The 14,393-nt window shown below is 41.2% G+C and overlaps 1 protein-coding gene across 1 annotated transcript in view; it reads left to right on the top strand.

The window, feature by feature from the left end:
• LOC124292153 (cystine/glutamate transporter-like) overlaps positions 1-14,393 on the top strand; it is a 49,475-nt gene that overhangs the window by 32,229 nt on the left and 2,853 nt on the right. The window contains 9 exon segments of the mRNA XM_046729202.1: positions 4,898-5,425; positions 5,428-5,488; positions 6,345-6,470; positions 7,667-7,766; positions 9,310-9,354; positions 10,601-10,724; positions 11,377-11,480; positions 11,858-11,954; positions 13,954-14,103. Of these exon segments, the coding sequence (XP_046585158.1) occupies positions 4,979-5,425; positions 5,428-5,488; positions 6,345-6,470; positions 7,667-7,766; positions 9,310-9,354; positions 10,601-10,724; positions 11,377-11,480; positions 11,858-11,954; positions 13,954-14,103 (1,254 nt within the window). The 5' untranslated portion in view covers positions 4,898-4,978.

Here is a 14,393-nt window from a genome sequence, read left to right as displayed (position 1 = left end):
CCTAGTAATCTATGCTGGTCTACACCATGGAGATCTCCTGTTAGACAGGTTTCCTAGTAATCTATGCTGTTCTACACCGTGGAGATCTCCTGTTAGACAGGTTTCCTAGTAATCTATGCTGTTCTACACCGTGGAGATCTCCTGTTAGACAGGTTTCCCAGTAATCTATGCTGGTCTACACCATGGAGATCTCCTGTTAGACAGGTTTCTCAGTAATCTATGTTATCTACACCATGGAGATCTCCTGTTAGACAGGTTTCCTAGTAATCTATGTTATCTACACCATGGAGATCTACTGTTAGACAGGTTTCCCAGCAATCTATGTTGTCTACACCATGGAGATCTCCTGTTAGGCAGGTTTCCCAGTAATCTATGCAGGTCTACACCATGGAGATCTCCTGTTACTAACAGGTTTCCTAGTAATCTATGCTGTTCTACACCATGGAGATCTCCTGTTAGACAGGTTTCCCAGTAATCTATGTTATCTACACCATGGAGATCTACTGTTAGACAGGTTTCCTAGTAATCTGTGTTATCTACACGATGGAGATCTCCTGTTAGGCAGGTTTCCCAGTAATCTATGTTATCTACACCATGGAGATCTCCTGTTAGACAGCTTTCCCAGTAATCTATGTTATCTACACCATGGAGATCTCCTGTTAGACAGGTTTCCCAGTAATCTGTGCTGGTCTACACCATGGAGATCTCCTGTTAGGCAGGTTTCCTAGTAATCTATGTTATCTACACCATGGAGATCTCCTGTTAGACAGCTTTCCCAGTAATCTATGCTGGTCTACACCATGGAGATCTACTGTTAGGCAGGTTTCCCAGTAATCTATGCTGGTCTACACCATGGAGATCTCCTGTTAGACAGGTTTCCCAGTAATCTATGTTATCTACACCATGGAGATCTCCTGTTAGACAGGTTTCCTAGTAATCTATGCTGTTCTACACCATGGAGATCTCCTGTTAGACAGGTTTCCCAGTAATCTATGTTATCTACACCATGGAGATCTCCTGTTAGACAGGTTTCCTAGTAATCTATGCTGTTCTACACCATGGAGATCTCCTGTTAGACAGGTTTCCCAGTAATCTATGCTGGTCTACACCATGGAGATCTACTGTTAGGCAGGTTTCCTAGTAATCTATGTTGTCTACACCATGGAGATCTCCTGTTAGACAGGTTTCCTAGTAATCTATGTTATCTACACCATGGAGATCTCCTGTTAGACAGGTTTCCCAGTAATCTATGCTTGTCTACACCATGGAGATCTACTGTTAGACAGGTTTCCTAGTAATCTATGTTATCTACACCATGGAGATCTCCTGTTAGACAGGTTTCCCAGTAATCTATGCTGGTCTACACCATGGAGATCTACTGTTAGGCAGGTTTCCTAGTAATCTATGTTATCTACACCATGGAGATCTCCTGTTAGGCAGGTTTCCTAGTAATCTATGTTATCCACACCATGGAGATCTCCTGTTAGGCAGGTTTCCTAGTAATCTATACTGGTCTACACCATGGAGATCTACTGTTAGACAGGTTTCCCAGTAATCTATGCTGTTCTGCAACATGTAGTGGTACATAACATCCAAAGCAGCTGCTTGACAGAGGCAATTATATCAGGTGATTTCCATCTCATTTCCACACGCATATCATTACAGCAGATGCACACCTAAATTCTGATGCTATCAATGTGCACTTCCTGTTCTACTTCAGGTATGTTTTATGTTCTGTCCTTGTTCTGTTGATTCTTATGGTTCTACAACGATGTGAAGTGAGACCAGGTTATGGTTCTACAACGATGTGAAGTGAGACCAGGTTATGGTTCTACAACGATGTGAAGTGAGACCAGGTTATGGTTCTACAACGATGTGAAGTGAGACCAGGTTATGGTTCTACATCGATGTGAAGTGAGACCAGGTTATGGTTCTACAACGATGTGAAGTGAGACCAAGTTATGGTTCTACAACGATGTGAAGTGAGACCAGGTTATGGTTCTACAACGATGTGAAGTGAGACCAGGTTATGGTTCTACATCGATGTGAAGTGAGACCAGGTTATGGTTCTACAACGATGTGAAGTGAGACCAGGTTATGGTTCTACATCGATGTGAAGTGAGACCAGGTTATGGTTCTACATCGATGTGAAGTGAGACCAGGTTATGGTTCTACATCGATGTGAAGTGAGACCAGGTTATGGTTCTACAACGATGTGAAGTGAGACCAGGTTATGGTCTCTGAGACAGGTTATGGTTCTACATCGATGTGAAGTGAGACCAGGTTATGGTTCTACAGGGAGACCAGGTTATGGTCGATGTGAAGTGAGACCAGGTTATGGTTCTACATCGATGTGAAGTGAGACCAGGTTATGGTTCTACAACGATGTGAAGTGAGACAGGTTATCGATGTGAAGTGAGACCAGGTTATGGTTCTACAACGATGTGAAGTGAGACCAGGTTATGGTTCTACAACGATGTGAAGTGAGACCAGGTTATGGTTCTACATCGATGTGAAGTGAGACCAGGTTATGGTTCTACATCGATGTGAAGTGAGACCAGGTTATGGTTCTACATCGATGTGAAGTGAGACCAGGTTATGGACGATGTGAAGTGAGACCAGGTTATGGTTCTACATCGATGTGAAGTGAGACCAGGTTATGGTTCTACAACGATGTGAAGTGAGACCAGGTTATGGTTCTACAACGATGTGAAGTGAGACCAGGTTATGGTTCTACATCGATGTGAAGTGAGACCAGGTTATGGTTCTACAACGATGTGAAGTGAGACCAGGTTATGGTTCTACAACGATGTGAAGTGAGACCAGGTTATGGTTCTACAAAGATGTGAAGTGAGACCAGGTTATGGTTCTACATCGATGTGAAGTGAGACCAGGTTATGGTTCTACAACGATGTGAAGTGAGATCAGGTTATGGTTCTACAACGATGTGAAGTGAGACCAGGTTATGGTTCTACATCGATGTGAAGTGAGAGCAAGTTATGGTTCTACAACGATGTGAAGTGAGAGCAAGTTATGGTTCTACATCGATGTGAAGTGAGACCAGGTTATGGTTCTACAACGATGTGAAGTGAGACCAGGTTATGGTTCTACATCGATGTGAAGTGAGACCAGGTTATGGTTCTACAACGATGTGAAGTGAGATCAGGTTATGGTTCTACAACGATGTGAAGTGAGACCAGGTTATGGTTCTACAACGATGTGAAGTGAGAGCAAGTTATGGTTCTACAACGATATGAAGTGAGACCAGGTTATGGTTCTACAACGATGTGAAGTGAGAGCAAGTTAATGTTCTACAACGATGTGAAGTGAGACCAGGTTATGGTACATCTGCTATTCTTCTTGTTGGCAATTTCACCAGACAATGTTAATGGAACAACCAGTGCTCACCTACATGTTCCCTCCTGGCTGGTCAGAGCATTAGCCTAGTGGTATTTGGTATATGGTATGACGTCACGTTTCTTCTATGACATTGCGTTCTACATGCGGCGACAGCGGGTAGCCACCCTATGTTTGAAAGTGGATTTGGGTTTATTTTCCTCAATTTGACGACTTTGGTAATAAATAGAATATTATATTCGTGCCCATATCATACTATGTTTACAATAGTGAGCGTGCTTAAATATCGGTATATCCCAAGCGATCGCTCGGGATATTCCAACATTTAGGCATTTGGGTCATAAAAATAATATGACATGTGCACTCATATAATATCCTCGATATGTTCTGTTACAGGTTTTAAATGCAGCATTAGAGCTTTCAAATACCTGACTTGTCTTTGACAGCTTTCAGATACATGGTGTGTCTTTCACAGGTTTCAAATACCTGACTTGTTTATGACAGCTTTCAAAATCAAATATATGACTTGTCTATGACAGGTTTAGAATACCAGACTTGTCTACTATAGGTTTCATATGCGTGACTTGTCTATGACAGGTATCAAATACAGTAAAATACCTTTATAACGAACTCCAAGGGACCACTGAAATTAGTTTGTTATATCCGTAGTTCGCTATTCACGAAATTCCACTGAAAGAACAATAAATACATACTGTACAGTACGATGCATTCCTACTCAGTTTATTCATTCATTCATACGACAGTTAAATTCGTGTCACTACGAAGTCTGTTTTCTTACTTTGTCCACGCTTGGCCGACTGCATATGTGCTACAGCCTCATTCAAATCGGCAAGTGAATCAAATGAAAACATATCAGTTGTCTTCTGTGAAACTAGAAAGTTCTTCATTGTTTGAAGCGCCATATTGGCATCAGCAAACGAAGGAGGGGCCTGGTCTGTTTCATCACTGTTCATGTCATCATCATCACATTCGGAATCAGCTCGGGACATTCCGTCGAGCTGATCGGAAACGGCCTTTGCAACCCATCTACGACTTGCCTATGACAGTTATCAAATACATGACTTGTCTATGACAGGTTTCAAATACATGACTTGTATATCACAGGTTTCAAATACATGACTTGTATATCACAGGTTTCAGATGCATGACTTTACTATGACAGGTTTCAAATACATGACTTGTCTATGACAGGTATCAGATAAATGACTTGTCTATGACAGGTTTCAAATACATGACTTGTCTATGACAGGTGTCAGATAAATGACTTGTCTATGACAGGTTTCAAATACATGACTTGTCTACTAAAGGTTTCAAATACATGGCTTTTCTAGGACAGGTTTCAAATACATGGCTTGTCTATGACAGGTTTCAAATACATGTTTCTGGCAAATTTCAAATACAAGACTTACTTTTGATAGGTTTCAAAGACATATTTTGTTTCACTTACATGTGTTTTTTTATTACAGGTTTCAATTACTCCTATCATGTTATACAGGTATGAAATACATTGATATTGCAGGTTTCAAATACAGAATAATGACTTGACAGAAGTGAGTAGTACCGTTGCTGCAACACCCACGATCATCACACCATCACCACCATGGGGGACATGAGAGAGACTGACAGCATCATCCAGGACGGAGTTGCAAGCCCTGGGGATAAAGATGCACCCAAGGTCGTTATTGAGTCCAAAGTGCAGATGAAACAGTCCATGAACCTGTTTCACTGTACAGCTCTCCTAGTGTCCATCACCGGCCATTCAGCAGTCTTCATTGCGCCATCGACCATCGTCAAGTTTTCAGGCTCAGTTGGGATGTCTCTAGTGGCCTGGATGGTGGGAGGGTTGATCAATCTCAGCCTGGCCTTGTGTTTTACCGAACTTGGCACCATGATGCCTAAAGCTGGTGGACCTTACGCTTTCATCTACAGCACATTTGGCTCTCTTCCTGGATTCCTGGTTCTCTGGGGTTACATTGTGCTCATTTCTGGACCCTTCTGGGCCTTCCAGTCCAAGACAGCGGCAGTGTATGTCGTGAAGGCCATATTCCCCCGGGATGTGATATTCCAGAAATGGAATGGGGTATCAAAATGCTCGCAGCATGGATTATAGGTAAGAGACATGTTTTTTCAAACACACACCCAATATGAGAAATGATATTGAAACTCTCCAAATATATTTTAAACAAGGAATGTTGTGGTTCTTCTCTAGTTCATTTATCTCACACACAACTCCGCAACAAAGCCAGTTTTTTGTTTTACTTTTATCAGGTTCCATGTGTACAAAAACAATCGTAGTCATAATTCCATGCTTGAGTATCAGAGTTTGTTTTGTTCAAGTTGGCCGAGACATAATTTGTCAGTGTCAAGTCAACTTTAATGTTATTGACTCTGTAAAGACTCACTGAGGAATTACAGGTTCCTATCTGGAAGACATTTTTGAAAGTAATATAACTGAATATCCTCAAAAATGGTTTTTATATGACCTACAAAAAAGCATTCTTTTTACAAAAGCTTGATTGTTGGCTAAAAGCCATTTATTAGAATAGTTTTATGGTAGAAGCAGCCATTTCTCCTCTTTTGTTCCAACTTGACAGCTTTATGACACCATCCCGGTAATGTGAAATGAGATGCCAATTCAGTTACTACTGAGAAAACATGGTGCATAGAAGTTGCTAGAAGTTGTTTATTCAGAAGTTTAACCACCAAGCTTTGTCTGTAGTGTAACAATCTGTAGTGACAGGATGCTGTATATATGTTAAAGAATGAGATTTGATGTGTTTAGGAATAAATGAAACTTCCCGTTTGTCATATACTTTCAGAATTTAAGAAGAATGTATTTCAAGGAAACAATTACACCAATGTGAGTGACGATCTATGTAGCAGGGTGTAGAGCCATTGATTCTGAATTGTTTGTGTGTGTGATTACTTCCTGATATCCTGAGATTATGCTGCTGCTGTTGTTTCAGTGACTTTGGTGACTCTCAACTGCGTGTACATGAAGTATGTGACACGGGTGCAGACGTTTCTCTCCAGCACCAAGATGCTAGCCCTGCTTATCATCATAGCGGGAGGTATTGCCATGTTTGCTAAAGGTGAGCAGAGATGATAAGGGGCTGCTCATGATTTATGGCTTTTTTTTCTTCTTTTTTTTTTTTTATTTATTTATTTATTTATTTATTTATTTATTTATTTTCTTTCTTTCTTTCTTTCTTTCTTTCTTTCTTTCTTTCTTTCTTTCTTTCTTTATTTTTATTTATTTTTTTTTTTTTTTTGGGGGGAGAGAAAGAGATATTAAGGGGGAGTCACCCATTTTGTTCTGGGTAGGTAGGGGGGTCAGCAATTTTGTACATGAATATATTAAAAATAATATGCTTAAAAATCATAGGAAGGGGAGGGAGGGTAATTGCTTTTGTACATGATGGGGGGTTGGGGGTCTCTTACTTTGTACATAAACTTTAGGAGGGGTCGTTCACATTGTTCATGCTTCTCCACAAAAATCATCATCACCCCCACCCCACCCAGCCATACATTATGAACGATGAACGGTCCCTAAGGACTAATCCATAATGTGTCTTGTAAGTGCTTCTGTTACTAAACAACCTCAACCTGGTGTGTTTTGTGTTAGTTGTTTAAAATATAAACTTTTATTGGCAAGTGTTGATAGATTGATGTGAAAAACCATTTGTGCAAGACTCTGTTCACCATCCAACATCATTCTTACAACCTTTTCAGTTTGTAAACTGTAACATGTCATATTTGTTATTACATTTTCTCAGTAAGTACAGATTCTTGTACTTTAGTTAGGTTGAGTCCCAGTCACGGATCACACAAAGTCAGTGATCTAACCCACTCACCCACTGCAGCCACAGCTAATATCTATACTATACTGAGATAGTGTAATCCCAAATATAGCATGTGTTACATCTTTCTAAATGACATTGTGTGTTCATTGTAAGCTGTAGTTACAAGTGTCTTGAGTGTAAGCACAACAGGAACAGAGTCAGTGGCAGGGATTAGTGAGAATAACCGATGACATCACAATCATCTGTTGAGCATTACCATGCAAATTTCACTGTAGTTAGATCTAGGAGATATGCAAGCAATACCTCCAGTATGTGCGGAGATAATAGATGTTTGTCCACTGATAAACTTGACTTGTGTTGAACGATACATTGAGATAGTACAGAGGCAATCAGAGTGACAGTGTTATATACCTTGAACATCGTGACGATAAACTTGACATGTGTTGAACAATACAATAATGGATTGGAATAATGTGTTATTGCAGGAAACACAGAATATTTTGAGAGTCCCTTTGAAGACACATCCACAGATGCAGGAGATTTGTCACTGGCGATCTTCTTCTCGCTGTTTGGCTATGGTGGCTGGTACGTGTGCATCATCATCATTACATTCAGATTTAGACTCAAACTATATCTGGGTTATTCATTTGGAGGATAATGGTCAGTCTTTTCAAATTCTGAATTCATGTCTAGTGTGTTCATCATAGGCAGATCCAGGAAAATTCAAAGGGATGGGTTTGAACCCCACCCCCCCACCCAACCCCACCACCCAGACCACACCCCACCACACCCCACCCCACCCTTGGATGGATCCGCCAATGTTCATTGTATCAATAATACTGTCAATTTGAAAAGGTCTTGTGTGACCTACATATATGGTCAAGGTCACATTAAAGCTGATTCATCAAGTATGGTAATTATTTTTTTTATAAATGCCTGTCCATGTATGTATTGTGTAATCTTGTGCATGAGTGTTTCATTAAATTAATATAATGTGGCAGCAATCGATTTTGCTATATCCAGGCGGCACCAATGCAATAAAATATTGCTAGTGTGGGTAACGTTAGTTCTCAGGCTGCACCCAACGCAGATAACATCGGCAGTTTTATGGATATAAGTTGCCCATATTTAATACAGTGTTTCCTATGGTCTGTATCAGGTGAATCAACTACAGTGAAAAACTACACTGTAAGGAAGTGTGCTTTCATGATCATAAATCTCTTATTACATCACACTTCATGTTCATGATCTTGTGACAAATCAAGGAAGGTCAGAGGTCACTGTGTAATACGTCACTTGTAATGGTGGACAAGTTGATTTTGCAAACTGAGCACGTGGGAAAGAATGTTTTATGAATGAAACTGTCAGTTAACTAGCAACATTCTGTCAACAAATTCCCCCAGACATGCAGTAGTGTGAGCAGTTCTGGAGATTTGGACATGAATGTCCCTCTGTGTTCCTCGGCCCTGTAGGATACTGCAGTGTAATATGTTTACAGCAAAATTATTCTAGTGTAATACCGCTAGACGTATGACGTCATAATTGTTTTACAGTTATGACGTCACAGTGGTATTAGACCTTGCTTGACTCGCGGAAAGCTAAGAGTCATCACTCTACGTTGGCTGTTTCTATCAATTTATGTTGGAGAGTAATAAACAGAATACTAAACTCGCTGCCGTGAAATACCATTTTCATTCAACTCAGGAAAGATTTAGCATCAAACTCGCTTTCGCTTGTTTGATACCAAATCATTAACTCGTTTAATAAAAATGTCATTACACGGAAGGTCGTTTGAGTATCCTCCATGTCTGCTGATAAGGATTCCTCTGCTATCAGTAGCAACCTTGTTGATATGGTGCAGCGAGTATTTTGACAGTGCAACCTGATTAATGTGTTAATGTCCTCTGTTGTACGTGGAGTGTGTCGTTGGTAATAATGAAATGGTATAGTGGCTGTCTAAGTGTGATATCTAGTTTATCAAACTGCCTTGGGGCACTCTATGAGCCTCTCATAAACAGACTGTCTGTAGTGTGTCGGTAGTTTATGTTTATTTTTAAAGATCCTTACTGCGGTGTTTTCATACTTACATCCATCCTGTTATGTAGGAATCTGAGAAACTTTGTTGTAGGCAAGTACTGCTGTCCCTGTCTGAGGAAGTGAAGAACCCAGGAAGGTAGGCCTAAGTCATAGACGGATCAACAGTGAGGGGCACATGGATCCACAGGGAGTGGAGCATGGATCCACAGTGAGGGGTGCATGGATCCACAGTGAGGGGTGGAGGGTCCACAGTGAGGGGTGGATGGATCTGCAGTAAAGGATGCATGGATCCGTAGTGAGAGGTGCATGGATCCACAGTGAGGGGTGCATGGATCCACAGTGAGCGGTGCATGGATCCACAGGGAGGGGTGCATGGATCCGCAGTGAGGGGTGGAGGGTCCACAGTGAGGGTTGGATGGATCTGCAGTAAAGGATGCATGGATCCGTAGTGAGAGGTGCATGGATCCACAGTGAGGGGTGCATGGATCCACAGTGAGCGGTGCATGGATCCACAGGGAGGGGTGCATGGATCCGCAGTGAGGGGCACATGGATCCACAGGGAGGGGTGCATGGATCCACAGTGAGAGGTGTATGGATCCACAGTGAGGGGCACATGGATCCACAGTGAGGGTGCATGGATCCATAGGGAGGTGTGCATGGATCAGCAGTGAGGGGTGGATGGATCCACAGTGAGGGGTGTATGGATCCACAGTGAGAGGTGTATGGATCCACAGTGAGAGGTGTATGGATCCACATCACATGGTTTTGAAAAAATAATTAACATCATACAAAATACATATTATTAAAATATTTGTTATTTGTTTTCAACAAGACTTTTCAGCACCACAACCACATTCAATTTGTTTAACAAATTGATTGCATTCATCTAACATCTTTTGCATTTAATTAACCCTGTTTGCTCTGAAGAGCTTTATCATTATTTTAATTGATAGTTTATCTGTAAACCTGAGGTAAATGGAAAAAGGCTATTGACCGATCTAACCATGAGTAGATGTGAACATCAAAGTGTTCCATGTCACCCTTTCCTGATTGTCACACACCCTGTCAATAGAGTTAAGTACAGAAACATCTCCTTCAAGTTTGAAAATTCGGGGATTCTTTGGCGTATTCCAGTTATTTCACCGCACGTCAGTTTTATGTGAGAGAAAAGCCCAAAGCGATACATATTGGAGTAATTTACCACTTTGTTGAAACCCATAAACATGCATATGGTATGATTGCATAATGCCATGGTGTTGACACATAGAAACATAGTCTCCTGGCATGTCTAAGGGAGGCAACTTTGCACAGCTAATGTCAGCTAAATGTGGTTCCACGCTATGATCGACCAGAACGTATCCATGAGCGTCCTGCTGTTTCAGAGTTCTCCCTTTGTCGGTGTTCTCGGCGTTCTTCATCGTCATCCTGAAAACAGTGCTGGTCAATGTCGCCTACTTCACACTGATCTCTCCAGCAGAGATGGCCGCCTCCAGAGCTGTTGGGCTGGTATGTAGAAGATCCGCGGTAATCGCTGCTCCGTTCTCTGTATCCAGTGTAACACATGTTGAACCAGTTGTGCTCCCTATCACTGACTTACAGCACCATCTTCAAGGCTGATATACCCGGGGAAGGTCCAGATTAGATCTGATCTACAGTAACCCATAATTTTTCAAGTGGTCAAGTTTACTGACTTGGTTTACACATGTCATCGTATCCCAATTGCGTAGATCGATGTTCATGCTGTTGATCACTGGATTGCCCGATCCAGTATTTACAGACCGCCGCCATATAGCTGGAATATTGCTGAGTGCGGCGTAAGAACTAAACTCACTCACTCACTCTAGTGACCATACAGCATTTTACTTACTGACCCTTACTTTTGGAATGACTGACAAGAATGGAAAGTGTTTAGTGATGGAGGGGCGGTGGGGTAGCCTAGTGGTTAAAGCGTTGGCTCGTCACGCCGAAGACCCGGGGTTCGAATCCCCACATGGGTACAATGTGTGAAGCCCATTTCTGGTGTCCCCCGCCGTGATGTTGCTGGAATATTGCTAAAAGTGGCGTAAAACCAAACTCAGTCAGTCAGTCAGTAGCTGTAGCATTTACCTTACCTGTGGTAAGTGCGATGTATACTGAATGTATTTCATCTTGATTCCAGCTGTTTGTTGAAAGGCTGTATCCGCCATTGGTGCCTGTGATATCATTCCTCGTTGGAACCATCACAGTCGGTGCTTTGAATGCAGGGATTCTAGGACATTCCAGGTGGGTGCCAGGAATGGTAATATTACTAGAACAGAAGCACAACATGGGAGTCATTGTGTCACAGGAGCAGAACACCTAAGTAGTCAGTATGAGAGTCAGTTATTGTTGGACCCGTGAAGGTCCAGCTTAGAATGAATCTTCAGTAACCCATGCTTGTGGTAAGAGGCGACTAATGGGATCAGGTGGTCAGGGTCGCTGGCTTGGTTGACACATGTCATCGGTTCCCAATTGTGCAAATCGATGCTCATGCTGTTGATTGGCTGTTCCACAGGATTGTCTGTTCCAGACTCAATTATTTACAGACATCCGTCATATAGCAGGAATATTGCTGAGTGCGGCGTAAAACTAAACTCACTCAGTTGTTGTTGTCCTTCCAGACTGCTGTTTGCTGGCTCCAGGGTGGGGCATGCTTCAACTTTGTTTGGGATGATCCACCAGAAGTACCTGACCCCTGGACCCTCCATCGTGGTTCTGGTACGTACCTGACGCCCATGCTCTAACGTTTGGCTTTTCAGAATCTAACAAATTACTTTGTTAAAACTTTCAGTCTATCACATGTTGACATGTAGGTTTTTAACATCTACCCTGAAACTGTAGATGAGGATGAAGATGAAAGTATAAATGGACAATAACAGCAGTTGTGTTTACCTGCTGCGTGTGATAATGAAATCCAATTTTAGATTTGTGGATTTCCCTGGATATTAAGTAAGCAGTCTCAAGTGTGAGTAGAGCAGCGTTAGTGTCAGGCTAAACCTGGACTTACTTGGAGCTGACAGTGTCTAATATTTACCAGTGTCAAGTATCATAAGTATTTTAAGTATTATAAGGGTTATAAAAAGAGAATTATTTAAAATTAAAATGGATTTCATATTTTCATTTGACAAATGTCAAATGTTTTTCATTGTCAACTATATATGTATGTGAAATACGATCATTTGGAGATCAAATCTTGGAATTTACATTGTGAAATATGTCAAATTTTTGTTATCCATTTTTTATTATGTTGATATATACAAAATAAACTACGGCTCTAATAACCCTGTCTATAATTATTCATTGTTTGTTGACAATGGCATTGCATGGATAAGTTCCTTACCGTATAGGGATGAAGGTTCCGCTATTGTGGGCCCAGAAGTTGTTTTGATAACACTGTGACAAAGTACACCGTAAGCAATAGTGACTGATTGAGTTGAGTTTTACGCCACTTTTAGCAATATTCCAGCAATATCACGGCGGGGGACACCAGAAATGGGCTTCACGTAACCACTACGCTACCCCACCGTCCCCCTGTGAGCAATAAGGGAAGACACATTTCTGAATGATACTGAATGCCGAAAACAATATGAAACCACTGGCCACTGCCGAAATATTTGAGTCTTGGTATGGTTATGATGTGGGACACTTTAAGGTCCTGTTGACGATGCTGCATCTTTGTTGTGCTTCCTGCTAATCATGGATACATGCAGTATGTTTGTTGTATGTTCTATTTATCTAGCATGCAGTTCCTCGGTGTATTCCTCTCCTATATAACATGCTGTTTTTCATAGATGTTATAATCTGTTATATCCTTTTATCTCTGTTACAGGCAGTATGTCTTTTATATCCTGTTATCTCTGTTACAGGCAGTACATCTGTTAGATCCTGTTATCTCTGTTACAGGTAGTACATCTGTTAGATCCTGTTATCTCTGTTACAGGCAGTACATCTGTTAGATCCTGTTATCTCTGTTACAGGCAGTACATATGTTATATCCTGTTATCTCTGTTACAGGCAGTACATCTGTTATATCCTGTTCTCTCTGTTACAGGCAGTATGTCTGTTATGTCCTGTTATCTCTGTTACAGGCAGTATGTCTGTTATATCCTGTTATCTCTGTTACAGGCAGTACATCTGTTATATCCTGTTATCTCTGTTACAGGCAGTACATCTGTTATATCCTGTTCTCTCTGTTACAGGCAGTACATCTGTTATATCCTGTTCTCTCTGTTACAGGCAGTATGTCTGTTATATCCTGTTATCTCTGTTACAGGCAGTATGTCAGTTATATCCTGTTATCTCTGTTACAGGCAGTACATCTGTTATATCCTGTTATCTCTGTTACAGGCAGTACATCTGTTACATCCTGTTATCTCTGTTACAGGCAGTACATCTGTTACATCCTGTTATCTCTGTTACGGGCAGTACATCTGTTACATCCTGTTATCTCTGTTACAGGCAGTACATCTGTTACATCCTGTTATCTCTGTTACAGGTAGTACATCTGTTATATCCTGTTATCTCTGTTACAGGCAGTACATCTGTTATATCCTGTTATCTCTGTTACAGGCGGTATGTCTGTTATATCCTGTTATCTCTGTTACAGGCAGTACATCTGTTACATCCTGTTATCTCTGTTACAGGCAGTACATCTGTTACATCCTGTTGTCTCTGTTACAGGCAGTATGACTGTTACATCCTGTTATCTCTGTTACAGGCAGTATGGTCCCTGGTGATGTTGTTTGTTGGCGGGTTCACCACAATGATGCGCTACATTACCCTGTTCTCCAATGCAATGAGTTTGGGTGTTGTTGTTGCCTTGCTGTATCTCCGCTGGGTGAAGCCCCACGAACCACGCCCATACAAGGTGAGTTACGCCATCACACTCTAGGGGCCAGTCATTATTTATAAAGGGAGTCAGGGGAGAGTCACCAAAAGATATGAGTCTCTTAGGGAGGGTAGAAGAAAACAGTAAACGTAATTGAGGACTATGTGGAAAAATATACATGGACTTTTATCATTCATACCAAAAATGGACAAACGTATCAGAATCTAGTAATGTGTGTTCATTACTTTAAATAGTGTCAGTGACAGTGTCATTTTCATAGTGAGTTGTAGTTATTTGAAAAAAGATGATAATATCTTTCAACTTTATAT

The sequence above is a fragment of the Haliotis rubra genome, unplaced genomic scaffold (genome assembly GCF_003918875.1).
Source record: "Haliotis rubra isolate DU_JTF1 unplaced genomic scaffold, ASM391887v1 Scf51, whole genome shotgun sequence".
NCBI classification, from domain to species: Eukaryota; Metazoa; Mollusca; class Gastropoda; order Lepetellida; family Haliotidae; genus Haliotis; species Haliotis rubra.
The sequence above is the reverse complement of the archived record's forward strand: the minus strand, read 5'-3'. Positions and strand labels throughout refer to the sequence as shown.